The 21,718-nt window shown below is 38.0% G+C and overlaps 2 protein-coding genes across 13 annotated transcripts in view; one reads left to right on the forward strand and one right to left on the reverse strand.

The window, feature by feature from the left end:
• Window positions 1-343: 343 nt before the first annotated feature.
• On the reverse strand, window positions 344-11,728 carry emc1 (ER membrane protein complex subunit 1). Its single transcript, XM_085443018.1, has 22 exons — window positions 11,577-11,728; window positions 10,984-11,111; window positions 10,831-10,896; window positions 10,630-10,723; window positions 10,415-10,543; window positions 10,108-10,234; window positions 9,784-9,942; window positions 9,434-9,601; window positions 9,051-9,122; window positions 8,680-8,778; window positions 8,326-8,422; window positions 7,594-7,710; window positions 6,809-7,008; window positions 6,443-6,592; window positions 6,012-6,173; window positions 5,663-5,782; window positions 5,413-5,550; window positions 4,048-4,221; window positions 3,648-3,858; window positions 3,423-3,507; window positions 3,206-3,335; window positions 344-1,353 (listed from the first exon to the last, which is right to left on the reverse strand). The coding sequence occupies exons 1-22, from the start codon at window positions 11,666-11,668 to the stop codon at window positions 1,174-1,176; spliced, it is 2,898 nt and encodes a 965-aa protein (XP_085299144.1). The 5' UTR covers window positions 11,669-11,728; the 3' UTR covers window positions 344-1,173.
• Window positions 11,729-12,655: 927 nt separating this feature from the next.
• ubr4 (ubiquitin protein ligase E3 component n-recognin 4) overlaps window positions 12,656-21,718 on the forward strand; it is a 62,192-nt gene continuing 53,129 nt past the window's right edge. For 8 of the 12 annotated variants that reach the window (XM_085443006.1, XM_085443009.1, XM_085443016.1 and 5 more), the window contains exons 1-15: window positions 12,656-12,813; window positions 15,947-16,044; window positions 16,176-16,279; window positions 16,432-16,561; window positions 16,820-16,965; window positions 17,140-17,239; window positions 17,759-17,900; window positions 18,027-18,151; window positions 18,274-18,398; window positions 18,506-18,565; window positions 18,703-18,893; window positions 19,017-19,116; window positions 19,645-19,782; window positions 20,087-20,204; window positions 21,032-21,073. In XM_085443006.1, the coding sequence (XP_085299132.1) occupies window positions 12,689-12,813; window positions 15,947-16,044; window positions 16,176-16,279; window positions 16,432-16,561; window positions 16,820-16,965; window positions 17,140-17,239; window positions 17,759-17,900; window positions 18,027-18,151; window positions 18,274-18,398; window positions 18,506-18,565; window positions 18,703-18,893; window positions 19,017-19,116; window positions 19,645-19,782; window positions 20,087-20,204; window positions 21,032-21,073 (1,744 nt within the window). In that variant the 5' untranslated portion in view covers window positions 12,656-12,688. The remainder of the gene's footprint in view (window positions 12,814-15,946; window positions 16,045-16,175; window positions 16,280-16,431; window positions 16,562-16,819; window positions 16,966-17,139; window positions 17,240-17,758; window positions 17,901-18,026; window positions 18,152-18,273; window positions 18,399-18,505; window positions 18,566-18,702; window positions 18,894-19,016; window positions 19,117-19,644; window positions 19,783-20,086; window positions 20,205-21,031; window positions 21,074-21,718) is intronic. The other 4 variants (XM_085443011.1, XM_085443015.1, XM_085443017.1 and 1 more) reach the window with 2 other exon arrangements.

Here is a 21,718-nt window from a genome sequence, read left to right on the forward strand (position 1 = left end):
ATGGAGGAACTGAGAAACCTATGAACATATATATTTTTATGGCATTAGGGTGAAACCAGGCTGCCATCCCATGTCTAATTGAACTTTCAGGCACTACATAATAAAAAAGCACATGTTGTTATTTAGAGTGGATCATGTCACAAGCACCTGGAATATTGAACTAATAATAATAACACTACTAATAATACTATAATACTACTAATAATAATAATCAAAAGCAGAGAGTTGGTGTGACCGAATATAGGTGGATGGGGGCAGATGATCAGCTGTGAAGAACCCTAAAAGGAGCAGCTAACAGAAGAAGAACAACAACAACAACAATAACAAACTAAAGCGCTCAGAATGGAGTTTTGGGAGAAATTTTAATGGAGCATCAACAGTAGCTATGTGGAAAATTTCTCATAAAAGTATGAGCTACAAGATGAGAGATGTACATAAAAGAAAGGCTACTGTCTCTTCCCATTCCCTTGGTTCATCATGTGATGGTGGCAACAGTGTAACAGTTCATTTGGTGGTTTTCAGACATCTCAAAAAACCATTTCTTGTACATGCTACATTATCACCTCACAGCTCATATTCACAGCTCATTTGCCAACAATCCAAACGGGACTGGAGTATCAAGGTGATTCAGCAGGCTAAAAAAAACCCAACAAACCCTTCCACTATGGTACTGTTCGAGTTCATGCTCACATTCACGCATTTCTCCTGACTATTCCCTCAGCTCCACATTTGTTATCGCTTTATATTAGATCAGTCCAGTGATGCAGAAATGTCTCAAAAAACAAAAACAAAAAAAGGCCCAGGAAAACTAAAATAACTGTCACATGAGCAGAAGTTTTCAAGCTCCATAGTTTAGTAAATTGGCCGGTTTTATCGGTTCATAATTAGCTGTGTTAAACATTTAATCGAAATGACATTTCACAAAAGAACAATTATTCTACTATGAAATAATTCATTTTTGCAAAATAAGTTAAAAAATAAACACAAAAACTTTTTGCTAACCCCTCATTTCACCCCCTCCCCACTGTCCCCTCACCCCTGCAGTTCCTTATGGGCCTTATTGAACTTTGACCTGTGTTCTTGGACAGGCACGGCCTCAGCGGTCTCATCTCTTGGAGCCGAGGTCCTTCGTGCAGCCACAGAGCTGGCAGATGTAGGAATTTAACCGTCGCCTTACCGCCAAGCCCGGTTGAGCAGTTTAACTTCTGCCAGGCGTTTGCTGATCATGGTGGCAAAGAAAAGGGCAAGAAGCACGCTACTGATCAGCATGTAGTCGTAGTCATCTTTTAGTACGTCGAACTGCTTCGAGGGATACACACGTGTCTGGTAGATGTCAAGACCATATGCCACAACCTAAAAAATAAAATAAAATTGTCATATTAAGATTTTATTTAAGTGGGGAGGAAAACCAAGTGGTGGCAATACATTTCCAAATAAGGAATCATCTACAGCCCTGTTTCCAAATAGTAGTGATGTGATGAAAATGTACATGCAATGATTTGAAGATGCTTTAAATTGGACGGTAAACAAGAAAAAAAAATCTTCTGAACTCATTTTGAATTTGACGTCAGCAACACGGGGAAGGGGCAAAAAAACAAAAAAACAAAAAAAAAGACTGGAAAAGTTGCGTAATGCTATACCAAGAAAAAAAAAAAAAGATCCGGTGGAACATTCTCACAACTAATTAGGTTACTGAGTAACATGATTTGCTATACAAAAAAAAACATCCTAGAGAAGCTGAGCCTCACAGAAGTAAAACCAACGAGGATTTCACCATTTGCGAAAGACAGAGACTGAGTGGGCAAACGTTTTTTTAAAACCACTGTCAATTTAATTTAAACTGGGGGAATTTCTCATCTATGGCAGATGATATTAAAGGATCCAAATAATTCCTTGTAAGTGGGGAAGAAAGTCAAAAGCAGATACTGAATAGCCAAGCTTTGGTTAAAAAACAAGACAATATTCCATTGTGGAAAATTGTGCATGAGCTCTACTGAACATAGTTCACTGCTGCGTCCACAAAAACAAGTTAAAACTTCACTATGTGCAAAAAAACCAAAAAAACCCCCAAACATAAACAAGACGCAGGGGCCAGGACATTTGCGAGGCCAAAGCTCATGTAAGATGGACTGAGGCAGAGTGGAAAAAAACTGCTCAGTGGCATGAAAAATCAAAATATGAAAATATTTTTGGAAACCATGAACCTGGAATACTACAGGCTTAAAAAGGGACCAGTGGGTTTGCTCTTAGTGCGTGGCTCACAGCTTGGTAATACGGTTGGAGAAAACGTGCACAGAGCTTGTGCACTAAATGATATGAAAATCTCAGAGCAACATGCCCAGAGTCTTTTTTCCAGGGAATGTATCAATTATTTCAGGATCACAACTCTAGTAAAGTACGCCATTAACTTTTGAGCAGCTGAAATCAATATATCTACCAAGGATGGGAAAACACTTCACTTTTAAAACAACAGCGTTTGTTTCCCCTCGGTTATGAACCCCATAGAAGAAATGATGCAACACGATATTAAACATGCTCCGATTGCCACAGTTACATGTTATATCCACTCACTGACCACTTCATTAGTTACACCTTGCTAGTACGATGTTGGACCTCATTTTGCCTTCAGAACTGGCTTAATTCTTCATGGCACAGATTCAACAAGGTGCCAGAAACATTGCTCAGAGATTCTGGTCCAAGTGGCACCTGGTGTGATCTACTCCTGCTTTAGTCCATCTCCTTTAAAGTTCGATGTGTTGAGTTACTGTTGCTTTCCTATCAGCTTAAATCACTCTGGCCATTGTCCTCTGACCTCTGACATCAATGAGACATTTTCACATAGAGAGCTCCTGATCACTGGATATTTTGTTTTTGTTTTTCAGATTATTATCTGTAACCATACCACATTCAAAGCCACTTAAACCACCTTTCTACCCCATTAAGATGCTCAGTTTGAGCATTACAATGCTGCCATGTGATTGGCTTATTAGATGTTTATGTAAACAAGTAGTTGAACAGGTGACCCAGTGCGGTGGCCGATGAGTGTGTTGTTCAACCAATAAAATTTCTTCATTTCAACATTTGATAGGTTGTCTTTGTACCATTTTAAACTAAATATATGTGATGTAAATGATTTTTAAACCATTTTATTTTAATCTTACACTGTGCTGTCATGTGCTTTTCATTACTTTGAAGGCAGACTTACCAGGCAGGTTGACTCCAGTCCAGACGGGGAAGTGTGAATACCTCGCACTCTTGATATACTCTGATTGTAGTTGATAAACCACTCTGTACGGATCATTAGCTCTGGAGCATAGGGTATCAGGTTCTCCTCACTGAAGATCAAGTTAACAAGTCAGACACATAACAGTAAAGAAAAATCTGACTTTCATTTTCACACTAAGCCTGACTTGAGGACTGACCGGCTTTGCTCAGATACTATTTCTGGCCTTCGTGGGTCGAGGAACATCTTTGGTAATGACAAAATCCCTCCAGACGGCAAGCCAACTATGACAAAGCAAATTCAAACAAACATATTACAAAAAGGGCAGCCCGGTTCTGAAAATACTTTTTATTTCTAACATATTATGTAATAACTAAAAGCCAAAAAACCACAGAAAACAGCAATATAACCGAGTAGCACTTACTGAGCAGATGGCGGCTGGTGATGCCCTTTTCAGTCAGCGTGGCCTCCATGGTAGAAATGGCGGAGGGGAAAATGTAAGACTGCTGGAGAACCTGAGGAGCGTGTGGCCGATCCAGCGAGCTGAACACGGTGCTGTTGTAGAGCTCCATTCCTTCATACAGTTCAATTACAGAGAACTCGTTCCTACGTGACTTGGTGCTCCAGTATTCATACTGCGGAGTCACACAGGGGAAGGAGACACAATAAATATAACCCTCAATATTTCTCCTTTTTTCCTCCATTTAGTTATGTGCTTTGAACAAATGGCCTTCAAACTGTAACGATGCAAAAAGCAAGACAACAAAAGGTGGTTGTAATTATTTCAATCCCTACACATGACTGTAGCAAACAAGCGTGCTCACCACCACCCAGTTTTCAGAATGCACAATATGCACCGGTCCTCTGGCTTTTCTCTGAACAGCCTCGTGGATGATGCGGCCGGTCACACCGTCAATCAGGATGATCCCGACAAAGCTGCGCTCCTGATGCGTGTCTGTGCTCTCAGTCACTACAGCCAGTAGATTGGGGTTCAGGTACTATAAAAATTAGTTAGAACACAATTGGACATTTAAATTAATATAATAGCACAAAAGTACATATCTCGTTAATTAAGATAAATTTGTTGTCAAATGAAGCAGAGCCTCACTCAAGCTACTTTTGGGCCACTCCGGATGTTTGATTTGGCAGAGTTTTACGCCAGATGCCCTTCCTGACGCAAACCCAAACTGGGATTTGTGTCTCCGGCTGGAGTCCAACCAACAACATTTGCTTGCCAAGCAAATGTGTAAAGTGCAAACCACTACAACCAAGTAGGACCGCATTAACGCACTGACTTTTTCTTTGTAGTAGGGAAATAAGTTGGGGGTTTTTTGTACCTGGTTTCATTTATGAAAAAAGGTTGGAAAATAAATTTTTCAGTCCATAAACGAGGGTTCTTGACTATGTTAAGCTACATTTGCCTTCTCAGGAATCTAGCTTACAAAAAATATGACCGGAAATACTTGCAACAAGGTCTCAAATATGGCAGTCAGCTGGCCATCAGCCTATCCAGATCAACAATTCTAGGAAACCTCAAGCACTACTCGATGTACCGCTATAAACTGTCCTAGTGAATGATTTCTAATGTGTTTTTATCCTCATCTTCTTGTGCTACTCTCTGAAATAATGAATGCAAGAGCACACTTCACGGGTGATTCATAAATCACAACAAAGGCAACAGTAAGGAGTACTAGCAGTGAATTCTTACTAAAAGAGGGCAGTCGAAGGGAGAATGTGATTCACTGGGAAAACAGTGACATGGGTTACAAGATTTCTTGGAAAGATGAGTTTTTAGTTTACGTCACAAGACGGGGCGTTACCGTCTTTTAGCGCAAAGAGGGAAAACTGAGCCAAAACAAACCAAAATCGAGCCAGAATAAAGTCAATAATATAAGCTTAACCAGAAGGATTTGAAGCTTTCTTAGTTGTTTTCACTTGCATACTTCAAAGACATACAAGTGTTTTTGTGAAATCATCACTGGGAACTTGTTCCTATCTTTGGTATGACTGTGTACATTAGACAAATTTAGCTATTTTACTGTTTCTTTTATTGTTGTAATTTTAATGTTTGTCTAGAACAGATCTATCTTGTAAATGAGACACTGAGTCGCAATGGGACTACCTGTATAAATAAAAGTTAAATAAAAATAAATTTAAAAAAATGTGTTTTAAAAAGGATGTTACGGTACCTTATAGAGAACACTGCGGTCTCCCATTACTCTTCCTTGCGAGTGGACATGCTCATTAGGCCTTTTCCCTTTGACAGAGACAATCCTTTGTATCTCCATTGGAATGACAACTTCCCAGATCTGCTCAGTGGACAAGTCCTGAGAACACAAAATGATACACATGAACTTTTTCTGTCTGTGACTTGGGTATAGTTTCATGACGGTTTCCTGTGAGAATCAGGAAATGATGCGTTCAAAAAGTTTCACTTGCCGTCCTTAGTCTGTAACCAGAAAGTCTTCCCTGGCTGGAGTCAACAAGATAAAAGAATATAGATGAGGCCATTTCCTGGAGCTGCTGCAGTACGTTCTTCGTAGAAGGAAATGCAGAAACCTGGGAAAAAGCGAGCAAGATGAATATCATTTGTTTGCAGGTAAGCGACAGCTCACACAATGCCATTGTTAAACAGTGTTCTACTGCCTGGTGGTCATGCACAATATGTAAACAGTATAATTAATGGGACATAGAGTCGTTATGAGGCAGCATGATGAGTATTCATACAGAAATGGCTTCGAGATGCAATATAGTGAGAATGTGTAAATGTATACAGTTTGCTACAAACCTTGTACTGATCATCAACTAGAAGCAAAACTTTAGCATAATCCTGGTCCATGAGTGGCAGCAGGAGTGACTGAAGTATTGGCTGAGGTAGAGCAGGTGGAGTCACATGACTCTTCTTTCCAAAGATGGGGTTAAACACATGCAGTGTGGTGAGCCCTGTGTCCTGATGACCAAAAATAGAACAAAGAAAATAAACCTTAATCACGTTTTACAGGTCAGGTCAGTACTTTATCTGTCAAGTGGGTATCTTTAAGATTTCTTTTATCTTTTACTGAGCCTGTCTTGTCTTTAAAGTTGAAAACTGTAGGTACCATTTGGTCAGTTTTTTTTCCCCGCCAACTATTTGAGCTTTATCCATATTGTCAGCCTGCAAGATAAGAGCTTTGACACCAAACCTGAATCTCCAAACACAGAGCCTTTGCAATAAGTTACCTTATCTTTGATGAGCAACGTGCACTGCGGAGGATGAGGGAAGTGCGCTGTCGTTCGCTGTACCATCAGTTTGAACGCTGCATTCGATGGGACATCATTGAGGTAGTGCCTCCATAAAATACTGCCAGTCTTACTGTCAATCCCAAAGAGCTGAAAAAAGGAGAAGAAGAAAAGAATGAACCTTGCAGGAAAAAGTGAGATGACTAATCTGAATTTATTTATCAGTGTTTCAATTCCCTTCAAGCCTGCCTGATTTTAGACAAAATAAACCAAATCTAGTTTGACCACAACTGTGCGGCGCTGCTCATCCTCCCTGAAATGCTAACAAACCATTTCTAAATGACAGGATAAGCTTTAGTTTCATACTTTTCCAGATGCAGTGACCATAACCATCATCTTCTGCAAGTTGAACTCATCTCTGGACAGGTTTTCGATGGTGACCTCGTTTTTAACTTGACTACGAGGCTTGCGTGCGTCATAGAACAGCTTCCAGAGGTGAGAGATCCAGGCCTGCAGCAAGATGAGCTGAGAGGACAGCCTCTTGAACACCATAGACATCAGCCCATCTGGACAAACGTAAACAAGAGCACAGATGCCGCTAAGTGACCTTCCGGGGACTTGACTCAAATTTTTAACATCTGATCCACATCATGTTTCATATCTTAAATACAACAAACGTTGCGAGAAACAACAAGGACACAGGGATACAGGTTTTATTTCAAGAGTGAAATAAAATGAAGCAAAGGGTTCAACAGAGGAATGGTTCACTGAATGTGAGGAAGTCCTAACCGTAAGACAAGGAATCAAGTTTTGCTGAAAAAAGGCACAGATTTGTTACCTTGAATGGCTGAATCCATAAGCAGCAATAACAAAAAACAGGACAAAAACAAACAAAATGAAAGCAGTAATATCAACACACATGCGAAAGATATGTTTGAAACTGGAATATAGCAAATTCGCCGATTTGATAAAGCAGCTGAGTTGTTTAAGGAAGGACAAAAGCAAATGCAACAACCCTCAGAAATGATTAGAAATTCTAAGTTATGGAACCATTAATGGAGACACCATCCAGTTCTGCTGAGTTTACGCTTTGTAAAGGAGATTTACATGACTCCATTCAAATACAGCAAAAATTTCGGTTTGACATTTACCGGCCTTTTTGCCGAACTCTCCCTCCAGCTCAGCCTGCGTTCCAGTGAGGGGCAGATCCACCATTTCCATTGTCACCACATCTGACAAGGCCTCCTCTCTAGTCCACATCACACGCCCTGGAAAGCAAGAATCATTATTGTTCTGCAATCGTTTATTCAATCTATTTCCCACACCCTGCGGCTGTATGCAGTTTGTGTTGACGCGTTCCATTAATTATATTATGAGACGCGTTTTTCCATCATTCTTGTGGAAAAGACAGGACTGTAGGTACATTATGAAATCTGTCCACACCGTGGTCAGATGTTGGCAGCAACCATGATGATTAAGAGGTGGGATAAACCAAAAATATTATCATGAGGCACTGCACAGCTTACAAGTCTATGCGCTTTGGGAAAAATGTCCAAGTTCTCAACACTAAACAAACACGCAGACTCCTCACTTACATTTAATTTGCCTACTGATTGACAGAAACCCACCGCAGTCAGACCACAGTATGAATATTCATGACGTTTTCATCCCTCTGTCTGACCTTGCTAAAACACATTCCAGAAAAAAAATAGGGTGTCTATTCTTCTTTTGCTCTTTTGAGTACAATGAGAAGGATTTTACTTTGGTTAGCTTTAGTAAAACTATAATTAAAAAAGTCCTGCAGCATCAATAGCTCTGCTCACATTAACATCAGTACAGCCTGAAAGCACTCTTTCCTTGCTTCCTGTTTTTGCCGCTCATACCTGGCTGTTGTATGAAAGTGAGTGTGTGGTCCTCTGTTTGCACCATGGCCCTGTAGCCTACAGAGTCATCTTTTTTCAAGAATGGCTGTATGTAGATCTGAAAGAGAGAATATAATTTACTTCTATTGTAAAGCCATTACTAACACACTACGGGGCACATTTACTACTAAAGTTGGCATAAAAAAAAAAAAGAAAAAAGTACTGTCTATATTTTCAAAGAAAGCCCAGAAACCAGCATGTCTTATTTTTTCCACATCATACTGAAATGAACTGACTGCACCTGTGTTTAGAAAACTCTGCCTGCTCTGAAAGGCCATAGTTCCCACAGTACCTCAGGAAAGAAAACTGACTCACTTTCTCTGGTTTGCCACCATTAGGATCCATAACGAAAATCAGTGTTGTATCTAGAAGTCTTCGTCCAGTTTCAGCACTAAAGAGGTTAATACTGCAGGCCTATGGGAAAGAAACAAATAATAATCTCCCAATAAAAAATTTTATTTAAAAAAAACAAGACACAAAAACCCCAAAACACACTTATAAGACAGTTTCCTGAAAGACATGAAAAAAAAAACTTACAGTAACAAGTCTAACCTTTACATTAAGTAAATCAATATGTGTATTACGCATCTGCCTTCTAAAATCAAATGCATTTATGACTAAGAAAACAGCTAAAACACATCAAAACCCACACATAAATCTAAAGGTGAAATATTACTTTAACTCACAGTTTTATTCTTGGGGGACATAACAGCAGCAATGGTCTTCTCTCCAGTGGTTGCAAAGGAAACCAGCAAGGCCTACAACAAACAAAGGATATAGCTCTGTATAATACAACAAAAGACATCATGTTTCTGTAGAAAAACAATACATTCTACAAAATGTCACAGGTTGGAAAAAAAAAAAAAAAGGATCGTATTTGGCCGTTTTTAACAGTTATTATGTTTGACATTTTCCCAGGGCAATAAAATATTTTGGCAAGGATGCCAAGCCACATTTACATTTTTGCAGATATTTACTGATGTTGGCTGATATAGCAGAACAACTGCAATACCAGGACAGGCTAATGTTTTTGAATATGAAACAAAAATATAGAGAAAAGCTTACGTACTGGCTTGAAATCCCTGAGCGTAACTATCTGACCATTGTTGAACTGGAGAAGCAGGAAGTTATCAGGGCCGAGCTGAAGGAAGAACTCAGACAGAGGCTGATGGGCTGAGTTGGGCTGGTGAGACACCAGGACCGGTTGAAAGTCTGGAGCTACTTCAAGTCCCAGTGACTGTGAGAAGACAAATAGGAGAAGACTGTAAAAGAAAAACTGTGCATTTACAAAGGAACATATAAGAACACAGAAGTGGAGAGCTGAGAAAGAGAGAGGCAGAATTTAAAACTTACCCAATCTAAAGCAGAGGACATACATGGCAATTTTGTACATTAGAAAGGTTTTTGTTAGAATCATACCTGCAGGGGGATCTGGGTCATCTGTAAATCATCCATATTTGGGTTTAAGTTGTACATGTACAGCGATGGAGTTGCAGAGTCTACACAAATCAGCACCCCCTGACCAATCACTGCACAGCTGGCCACTATGTTGGACAGCCACGGAGCTTCAACTGAGATCTGAAAACATTACAAACAAGAAACTCACAAAAATCATTCTATATACTGACCACTGGTTCAGTGTTTAAGTTAGTTTGTTCTTTAACAAATTACCTATTTTATATACATTAAATTTACAGAGCATAGGCTGATTTTTTTAATACTATCATTAATAAACAGGATTACCTGCTTGATTATTTCTCCATCATCAGTGCTGTAAGCAATAATAACAATGTGGGAATGGGGAACAATTCCCAAAGCATAAACTTCACCATTTCCTCCAGAATAAACAGTCTGGTAATCCACAGTCTCACTGTGGAGAGAAACAGAAGGTGACAAACGTTTCATAATAAAACTACTGTTTTTGCAACACTGTGTAGTATTTTCTACAAAAAAAAAGCCTTTAAGGTGGTAAATGAATTCCTGTGTAGATTTATGTTCATTGAAACAGAGAACATCAGTACACAAAATTAACATTAATATAAAAACATACCTATCTGGTAGATTTTCTATCCATTTTTGATGGCCATTAGAAAGGTAATGGAGAGAGATAATGTTTTTTTCCAAAACAGCCACATGTTTCACTGTGCCTTGCTGTCCCACTAGACATGCTTTCTGGAAACTTGAACATATAAAAAGCAACGAGGTAAGATTTAATCAAATAAATGAATAAATAAAGACCATTCTTAACCTCAAGGTAATAATCACCTTCCAGAGTCGAGCACAATTTCCCAGTTCAAACCACCAACATTGACATCCCAGGATCGCAGCAGGCGGCCATTGCCAACCACTAGGATCGCATCTAGGACACAAACACACTTTCATCAACTGGAGGAACTTTAAAAAAAATCTTTAAACTTTACTGCAATTCAAATACATGATTAGAATCATTACAAAAAAATAAATCACCTTGTCCATGGTGCAAAAGAGCATCAATGTTTCCTTCGGGTCCAGACTTATCAACATGTCGCCAGACTGTAACAGACATTGATAACAAAGTGACAATAAAAGACTATACCTAATATATGAGAACTTCGTCTTTCAAAGGAACAACATACTCACAGAGTTCCCCGGTCCTTGTATTGAGTGCGGCAAAAACATTATTCTCTGTTGCTACAAGAACCTTTTTGGATGACTGTACATGTGTGTCAAAATGAGAAAAACGAACCTTGCCTACATACTGCTGCCTCCTGTGAAACATGAAGAGAAAGCACAAGCACTCAGACTGTCATCCAGCTCACCCATGATCATAGTGACACCATTGTTTTAATGACCACATGGATCCAATCCCGGTGCAAAGACATATTTCTCAAACTGAAAAGCCGAAACTACATGACACTGGTTTATTGATTATTATCAGATTGGCTACAACGTTTTCCTATTACCTTTAAATCACTTTCTATCGCGTTTCACTTGCTGAATTTAGTGGGACCAATGATTTACTTAATGTATAAACCATGGAGATATGTACACCTCCTGAAATTAACTACCAAATTTACATTTGTTTGTTTGTATTCATTCTGATGTGTTTTGACCTGTTCTCTCATTCAAAGTCCACCGATTCGCAGTTAGCTGCTTTGACAGGTGCTAACATTAGCATTTCCACATTAAAACATAATCGGCACACATTTGATCGTTCGCTTGACTCCTCTTACCAATCAAATTTTCCTACTTGGTCCTCAAACACAGCATCGACAGCATTGTATAATATGATACACTTAAGCCAAAGCAAAATTAGCTTTGCCATTGCTGCAGCAGCTCTGACTTGCTCTTCAACGGAAGGAGGAAGTCGGAAGCCGAACGACTTCCTTTTTGTTCTGCGATGGAGAAGTGCTGCCCCCTAAAGGTTGTAAAGGTTACAGCGTCGGTCCTGGTAGTGACCTTTCAGATTAACAAATATTCATGGATTGAACCAAATCCTAAACTGAAAGAAAAAAAAAGAAAGCAGATCACTATTGAAAAAAATAGTGTAAAACCGAGATTAATTCATGAGTGGGAAAATGTGTGATGGGATCAAGTGACAGAAACACAAATGATAAAATTTAAAAATAATGGTACCACAGGGGATAATAACAGGATTCAGGTGGAAGACAGAGGCTGCACCCCGACACGTTAAAAAAGCGAAAAATAAAAACCAATTAAATAAAGAAAAACGAAGAAGATTTGTGTATTTAATATATTTTATCTATTTAGCAGTGCATTCTAGGCCTTGTGTGGTGCAGTGAGAAATTAGACAATAAAATATTTATTTTATTTTATTTATTATATGAATTAATATTTACTCTTTTTTTTTTTTTACTTACTTGATGATCTTGGATAAAGTCCTGTTGGCTTTTTTGGAATCAAAAGGTGTCGTATTACTATATCTATCTATCGTTATACAAGAATATTAACATATGTGGATGAAAGTCACATAAAGTCAAAAACTTGATTATTGGTTTGTTGATGAAGTTAATATTAAAACAATAAAAAGATAAGTTAAACGCGGTAAAACAAAACAAAACAAAACAACCAATATGTAAGTTTTACTACTTGTATATGTAATTATATCACAAATGAATGAAGGGGAAAACATCGCTTTATTCGTTCCTGTAAAATGGGAACTATATTATTATACATAATTTAAAATGGGTTTAGAAACAGTAAACCAGTAAACATTTCGAGTGAAATGTTGGCAGGGCTGGTATCAGAGTGAGAGCGCCCCCAAGATTTACTTACACCACAGTTTCTTCTTCCAGTAACTAGTTTTTTCTGTTAGGATTTCAAGATGGCGTCGAGCGGAGGAGATGGGGAACACGAATGGACAGCGGCAGTTCGGCCGCTTTTATCAGCTTCGTACACTGCTTTTGAGACGAAGGAGCTACCTCAGCTTATTGGGTCTATAATCAACAGGTAACCGGTTAATTGTCAATAAATTGCAGGTTCATATTTGCTTGAATACTGCCTGTGTCCACCTAGGCGTAGGCTAGCTAGCTAAATTGCTAACCCTAGCTTGGTTAGTATAGTTGGATGGGAAACGATACCCATTTTGCTAACGTTAGCGGCTAGCAAGCTATTTAAGCTTAACTTGCACTGGCATGGAGTCAGCTCCAGACGTTAGCTGATATGCTAATGACAGCTAACTTACTCAAAATGCTATTTAGCGTTTCCTTTCTGCTGACTACAGAGTTTGAAACAACGCACGTCTTATGACTGATGGACATTTATCTTTAACGTAATGTCAGCGCTGTGCAAACGTTAAACGGTGTCGCAGTGTAAGCTTTAACAAAATTGCTTCATCATTAGCTAGCTAACACAAACATTAGCCGACAGGCTAACTCGGGGGGCCTTCCAACTGGACTGGCTAACCCTCAAACGCCCCAGCCAGAGTAATATTTGACTACGTCAGCTGACTTAATTGGGCTAAATTCAGCAACACTTGCATTATGAGGCGTAATCTGGGCATGTCATTAGCCAAATCACGCATTATATGGGTGGCAAAAATAGCCAGTCTGCCTAACGTCATCTGTTTGTGGTTAGGCTGGAAGTAGGCGGGGGACCTTATCTCTCCACTCATTTTTGATCAGGTGATGGTGGGTTACCGTCAACTTGTTGTTAGTAAAATTGTTATTTAGGGTTATTGCTTCTAAGACTTGTACTTTAGGTAATGCTGAATGGTTCTGCTTAACCACAAAGATGCTGGTGCAGAATGAACTTGTTATCTCGTTACAACATTCCCACCTATTTATGTTCTCATAAAAGTAGGAATATGTGATATTAGTGCTTTGCAAGTATTGTTGAATGATTTATTTGATTCCGTAGTTTTCCCTTGATTCTCTGTTTGTGGCGTAACATAAGCTAGTACACTGAAATAAAAAGCTTCCTAGTATGTCTGTTGGTTTCGTTTTCCAGTGCAACAGGCTGTATGCAAACATAACTATTACGAGGATTGAAAGTAGTGTTGTGTAGTTGAATTATCCTATTGTGCAGTTTACTATAATAAAAAAAAATTAAAATAAAATAAGACTCCATTATCTATGTAAGTATTGGATAAAATGTTTCTTTCTTTCAGTTATGTAATTGTAACAAGCCTGCTTATTAGAGGCCCCAGGTGCTTATGTAAAAGTACTTAAAAAATTCCAACCACACCAAAAGCCAGTTCCAATACCAACAGCATAAACACACCTTGTTTCCTTACATCTCAAGTCCTAAAGAACTATTTCATTCTGTGAAGACAACATTGAAGAAGTAGGCTTGAATTGCTAAAGCTTAAATGGCATACCACGAGTTTGACCACACTGAGTTTGGTAAAGCTGGGTGATAGGTTTATAAATTTTGTGTTCTCACTGTAGCACACTCTAGCACAGATACCAGAATGGCCATGCTATTGCAACTTGTCAATAGCATGTTAGCAATAGCATTCATTTTACTATTTTAATGCTTTTTTGTGAAGGTCATGATTGTTTTTTGTGAAGGTTCAATTAATTATTGATAATATTGACTATTTGTTGCATATATATTGCAATTGATTGTGGTTTGATATATGAAATTTATCTTCTTTTTTTAAAAAAGTTTTTTTAACTGAGACAAACTAATGCTCCTGGGAGATGTATCAGAAATGTTAATTAGTTAAGTCACTGAGGTGGTGTATACTGAAGAACAGTAATTATTTTGATGCTAACTTTTAACCAGATTATAAACCATTTAATAACCATTAAACCATTTTATTCTTTTATTTTATTAAAGGGTTGTGTTGACAAAATGTGTAAGAAATGTTAATGGATGGATGATAATAAATTATAATTATAAGAAGTCTGTTTTAAAAAGTTGAATTAATTTTTAAGACTGAATTCTTGCACAAACACATTGGACAAACTGTAGGTAAGCAAAGTTTACATAATTGCAGTGCCTCAGAGGAATCAATTTCACAATTCACAATGTAATGTCACCATAGCAACAGATGGAGCTGATTCTGTCTATATTTTAAAAGTAAGGCTGCAGTCAGCAGCTGTTTTCTTTATTGTTACTTGGACATTTAGGCTACGTTCACACTGCAGGCGAAAGCGCATCAAATCCGATTTTTTTGACCCTATGCGACCCATATCCGATCATGCTATGACAGTGTGAACGGTGCAAATCCGATATTTTCAAATCCGATCTGGGTCACTTTCGTATGTGGTACTGAATCCGATACATATCCGATGTTTTAGAAAGCGACTGCTGTTTGAACGGTCAAGTCGCATTAAATCCGCCTTTTACGTCACCGACACAAGACTGAAGCCAATTATCAGCGCCCGAGAAGACATCGCGAACGCTTCCTAGCCATCCAGTGTAGATGTCAGTGAAACTGTTGGGAAGACAACGTAAACATTTTATTTGTACTGTATAATCTGCAGATTCTGACAGAAATCTGCAGCTATCCTTTGAAGCACCGCTCCTCTCTTAAACAGCAATAAGGATCATTATTAGGTTATTTACATTATTATGTAAATAACAAAATAACTTAAAGCAAAAATTGGGAAACGTAAAGTCCGAAGTCTTTATATTAACGGCCATCAGTCAAACAATACTGTTTGTTCTTGGTCTAAACAGAGCGCGTTGTGTGTGACATCTTCTTTTGCGCATGCGGGCCGCTTTGAGCGTTCACACTAGAGCGCGTTTGCTGTCGCATTTTATTTGTAGTGTGAGCGAGGAGACAAAAAAATCGGATTTGATCAAAAAATCGGAATTGAGCATTAAGACCTGCAGTGTGAACGTAGCCTTAGTATGGCAGTTGATTTGATGTACATCATGAGAGGTTGCCATCTGTTTAATGTGACACAGCAGAACATGAGATTGTCCCGTGAACACTTTAACTCCCATCTTTGCACCTCTTACTCTTATTTGCGTGGAAGAATTAAGACACTAGTTGAGGAAAGGAGGAGGAGTTAGATCAAATCCACTCTGTGTCACTGTCCTATCTGTATTCTCTACCCCCTCCCCCCAAACAAACTAAAACAACCCACTATAAATGTTGTGTAAAAAGTCATATTTCCTTTGTTTGCAGTGAATCAGACATTCTTCACCACGACAAGCAGTATGAACCTTTCTACTCATCATTCGTGGCACTCTCAGCACATTACATCACCACAGTATGTGGACAAAGTATGTGTATTTCATTTTCTCCTAAGAGTAATAGACAAATTACTGCCACTCACTGACAATGAGCCAGAATCTTTCAGTGAAAACTGTTTTGTTGCTAGATGTTATTTTTGTTCTTTTCTTTGTTTCCCCAGTACCAAGAAATCAATTGCTGTCAGTTGCTGCAGCGTGCAAAGTATTGATCGAATTCTCATTGCTGCGCTTGGAGAACCCTGATGAGGCATGTGCAGTTTCACAGGTAAGTGAGACAGTCAGCAGGGTGGGTGTAGTCAATTGTAATACATTAGTGTAGTCATTTCTAGTTATCACTGATTTGCATTTTCTGGTGGTTTTCTGCTTTCTATTTGTATGGAATTATGTATTGAAAAAAAAAAAATTGTTTTTCTTTAGAAACACCTGATCCTTTTAATAAAGGGACTGTGCACTGGCTGCAGCAGACTAGATCGCACAGAAATCATTACTTTCACTGCTATGATGAAATCTGCCAAGTTGCCTCAAACCGTCAAGACACTTTCAGATGGTAAGACTCCATAAAGGACAAAACTGAAAAATGCTTCACTGTCCTGGTAGACAACATGAATAAGTTATATGGCCAAAACTGGAAATTCACTGCATTCACTGGAAGGATTTGGACATTTTTGGTCTATTAGTTTTCTATATACTATAATTATTCAATGAAGCTGTGAGTATTTATCTGCCTGGGCTGTCACAGAGGCCCTTTTGATTAACAGCCTTGACATGTGGTGAAACTCTTGTGCCATTTTTTTTCATTTAATAGTGGAAGATCAGAAGGAGTTACCCAGTGCTGTGAACCCAGAGCTTCGACAAAAAGAAGTACAAATGAACTTCTTTAATCAGCTGACATCAGTTTTTAACCCTGACCTTACCACCATCTTGGCCTCTCCATCAGCAGCACACATGCAGGCAAGTATTAATGACCCAGCTACTCTCGATTGCTATTAGCAGAAGTTACGCAGCTTCTGCTTTTGTTCCCCTTTCCTTTTAAATTAATTTTGTTAGCTGCATTTAAAATAATATTCTGTCACTGTATTGTTGAAAATTATCTTTTGTAATCATTGCATCTCTTGTTAATTACAGGCTGAAAGTGATTGCGATGAACAAAATACAGATCAAGCTGTTCAGACCAAAATGAAAAATGCCTTTGTGTCCCAGAATGTGTCAAGCTTACAGGAACTAGGTAAGTAGTTGTTCCAAGAGACTGGACCTTTGACACTACTATATACAGGTCAGGGTTTAAAAGTTTTATCGCAGCTGTTGAAAGATGGGAGACTAGAAATCTTGGGTTGTTTTTTTTTTTTTTTTTTTTTTTGAAAAATATCTGTTTAGTAAATGTCACCATTAAGTCACACTATGATGAATATACTTCAATAATTGATTTTCCATACAGGAGTGTATATATACACTGTGAGTGGCTGTAATCCAGAATTGAGTTTGTTTTTTCCCCCACACATCCATGTGGAAAATGTACATTTTTTCCCCCCTATTGATTCAAAATGTCAGATGGTCCCTTGTTTACTTTTCACTCTTGAAAGCACGCTTGAGCTCTAAATTATACGTAACCTTGTAAAAGCACTTTTTCCTTTACAAATTGCAATGAAAATTTAGTTTCTTTAGTAATCCTGCCATTAATTAATTTAAAATGAAACTTAATGAGTTATTATTTGATTAAATTTTTGATTTAATGTAATTTTTCCAGGTGGGTCTGAGAAGTTGTTACGAGTGTGCCTCAACCTGCCCTACTTTCTACGCTACATCAACCGCTTCCAGGATGCTGTATCAGCCAACTCATTCTTTATCATGCCAGCCACAGTGGCTGATGCCACTGCTGTTCGCAACGGGTATTCTTTTTTTTTTTTCTTCTTTAAATCTACTGGGCTAATAAGAAATTGTGTTTAATTTTGGCATCTGGCCATTTCACCACTGGCCCCAACATTAAGTTGTTATCCTGTACTTAAAATACATAGATTTCACTCACTGGTGATAGATGTGACCATGGCTTTGGACACACTTTCCTTGCCTGTACTGGAGCCCTTGACACCAGGACGACTACTGGATATGACTGTGCTGGCTCTAAGCTGTCTCTATGCTGGTAGGTGGTTACATTTTTGGTTAAAATAAAACATACCATGTGATTCAGGCTGCTATAACATTCAAAAACCAAACTAAGGAAAAAAAAAAAAAAACATCTACAATGCGTTTTTACTTGTTTAGGTGTAAGTGTGGCCACTTGCATGGCCATTCTACAGGTGGGTAGTGGCTTGCAACTTCGCTCTGCCTCCACTGGTACCAAAGAAGAGGACTATGAAAATGATGCAGCCACAATTGTCCAGAAATGTGTAAGTATTATAACTAATCACTTTTAAAAAGTCTTTAATTACTGTCTTACTAACATGTATATTTTAACAAGATTTAAAAAGATGACATATATTTGTCTTCACAACAGCTGGAGATTTATGAAATGATCGGACAAGCCATCAGCAACTCTCGCAGAGCTGGAGGAGAGGTGAGTACCAATTTTGATTGATATATTGCGCAAATAGAAGAATAAATATATATTTATAATTGACAGTCCTAGACTGTCAGTTATAAGTTAAGTATTATGACTGATATTTTTAAAATTCTCTCTTCTCTGTTCTGCAGCATTATCAGAACTTCCAACTGCTTGGAGCCTGGTGCCTCTTAAACAGCCTGTATCTGATTCTTAACCTGAGCCCGACAGCGTTGGCAGATAAAGGAAAAGAGAAGGATCCCCTGGCTGCTTTGCGTGTCCGTGATATTGCAAGTCGCACCAAGGATGGCGCAGGGTCACCTAAACTTGGTCCTGGCAAAGGGTATTTTTAAATCTTAATAAAGACAATTTTAGTTCAGTAGGTATGCTTATGCATAAAAGGTCATTTGTGTGCATTAATGTTTTGCCTTTTTCTGTTTTGATCTTTTTTGTTTTCCCTCTCAAGACACCAAGGCTTTGGGGTTTTGTCTGTTATCCTGGCCAACCATGCAATCAAACTTTTGACTTCACTTTTCCAGGATCTGCAGGTTGAAGCTCTGCACAGAGTAAGTGAAGCAACAAAAAAACGTGGCTGCATTAAAACAAAACTGCCATTGTAGCCATACTGTACTTGCCACCGCTATCGCTGGTTTCAGATGTCACAATCGTTTGTAGGTTTAAACCCTCTACTGTAAAATTGAATTAAATACTAATGTAGCTAGTTACATTCAAGCCTTCATCTCTTGTTTGAGGAACCAAAAGAATTTTTTTTTAAATTACTGTACCTCAGTTAAATCTTCATGGCTTCATATTTAGTATAAGTTCCTTGTTGTTTTACAAGATTGCATGTTTATTTAAAATTAGACGCACAGATTTGAAAGTTGTTGTATTTTTTGTTTGTTTGTTTGGGTTTGTTTTGGTTTTTTTTTTGTTTTTTTTGTTTTTTTTAGCATTTTCATTCTTTGTTACCCTTTCAGGGTAGGAAATGAATTCAATTAATAAAAAATTCAAAAGCATCCAAGTATGCTTCAGTAATTACTGAAAGTATTTTGTGTTCCTTAAAAGCCGTTTCCCCCCTTCTGCCAAATCTAAAGGGTTGGGCAAGTGATGGACCACCGGCTGAGCTCAACATCATGGCACAGAGCACTTCCAGCCAGAGGGTTCAAAGACTCATTGACTCTGTTCCCTTGACAAATCTGCTCTTCACACTTCTCTCCACCTCCTACAAAAAGGTGCTGTCAGTTGTATTTGTAATTTGCATTTGCAGTTATGCTGTTTTATTGATTTGAACATTAATTGTGATATTGTGATACAAAAGAAACAAGCAACAGATTTTGTCTGGTTCATTTTTATCTTTGTAGTTTATCCTTTTTTATCCCTTACAAAATTAGTGGATGTCTAGATGATTATTTATTGAAACCAGCCATTTTCAAATGTAGGTATACTGCAGCTGACTTCTCGGGTGAATCCTGGAAACTTTCTGTGTCCCAACCAAACTTTTAAACGTTGACTTTTATTTCATTTATCTGCTGTTAGGCTTGTGTTCTCCAGCGTCAGAGAAAGGGCTCAGTCAGCAGTGATGCCAGTGCTTCTACAGATTCAAACACCTACTATGAGGATGATTTCAGCAGTACAGAGGAGGACAGCAGCCAGGGTATTTATTTTCTTTGGATTCAAACAATTGTTTGTTACATAAAGTATGCATTTACATAGCAGCTCAGTTATGCAAATAAAGAGACATACTGCTCCCTGTGTGCTGCAGACAGTTTTTTCTTAAATCCTGGGTTTAGGAATGCAGATGATACTCTCAACAATTCAGACATTGTTATGCTACTCCTGGATTGATTAATAAAAAAGCAACAACTTAAAAAATACAGACAATCCACTGAAAAACAGGGGATTACATTAGCATGACCATATGTATCTATATTGTAATTATGAAGCACTCTACTTTTGCAATTAATATATACAAAAATGCAATTTATTAAAATATATTGATAATTTAGGGTCAAACTTTCTTGCATTTATGGACAATTAAAAACAAAGATGTTGTCATCTAGCTTTAAAGGTAAAGGGGAGACACATGAACTCACCATTTAAGGACTCAATTCTGTTTTAACATAGTGACCAAGAAGTGTTGTTTCATTCCTACAAGGTATGCTTCAGGTTTCTCTGCATCACAGTGGGGATTCAATTGGTGAAAGTAAAGTCACATATATTTTTACACATTTCCATTTGATCTGAGTTTCTGTCAGTGCTGAGCTGGATAAGATAACAAATGCAGTATTTTCAGTATTTGGGAACATTTTTAAATTGGTTTAATTGAAGGAGTGAAACAAGTGTGCTGTCAGTGGTTAAGTCAGTGAGGTAATGACAGCAGTGCGAAGGGTAAACTCATACATACGCTCACAGTGATGTGATTTAAAAAAATTTTGCCCATCACAATAATACCAGTGTAGTTGACAGTGTCTACTATTTCAGCAGAGAGAAGACAGGAGAAGACAAGTGCAGCTTGTGTCTCAGGTTAGCAGTTTTCTGTCCTCAGGTCAAAGACTTGGTGTCCGCTGTCCTAAATTCATTTTTGTTATTGTATGTCTCACAATTTAGACTCTGAGCCTTGATCCTAACGGCCTAGAAAATGATAAAGCCACAGATGAAGTCTTTGACAAAATACTCCCTGTTATCAGAGTTGCTCTGCCTTATAATTCATATGAACTAAATTAAACTTGTTTTATCAAAGAGGTTCATCTGTGGCTTGTTGTTTTAAAGAATAATACCAGTGGTGTTGATATGTGGGATATTATTTAAACTATTAACTACTGAAGCTTTCATTAAAACTAGTTAATTATCTGAATAATTACACTAACAGTTACTGACAGAAGTCATAAAACATTTCTCAGTGATTTATTTTAAGAGCTTTACCTCTATTACTTTATCATCCTTTTGTCTTCCAGTTTCTGCCTCTTTCCTTTTTCAACAGCGACTCCAAAGAAAGAAGTTTGTTATAAGATAGCTGCTAATAGTAATGCTTTAAAAGTATAACATTTATTGCTGGCCTAATGACTTTTCAGGTCGTGGTTGAAATTAAAATTAAAAAATTTTCAGTATGGTAGAAAATTATTTTTGAAATTGGCTGTGATACTACAAAATGATAAAATCCATTTTACC

The sequence above is a fragment of the Copadichromis virginalis genome, linkage group LG20, assembly GCF_057382275.1.
Source record: "Copadichromis virginalis isolate Kocher_CV1m ecotype Utaka linkage group LG20, C_Virginalis_male_GT1.1, whole genome shotgun sequence".
Lineage (NCBI taxonomy): Eukaryota > Metazoa > Chordata > Actinopteri > Cichliformes > Cichlidae > Copadichromis > Copadichromis virginalis.

Coding starts and splice junctions, on each gene's coding strand:
- emc1 (XM_085443018.1), bottom strand. CDS start 11,668: ATGGCAAAGCTAATTTTGCTTTGGCTTAAGTGTATCATATTATACAAT. Junction 8,779..9,050: donor TGTCCCCCAAGAATAAAACT/GTGAGTTAAAGT, acceptor TCTTTCCCATAG/GCCTGCAGTATTAACCTCTT. Junction 8,423..8,679: donor ATGGTGGCAAACCAGAGAAA/GTGAGTCAGTTT, acceptor TCTCTCTTTCAG/ATCTACATACAGCCATTCTT.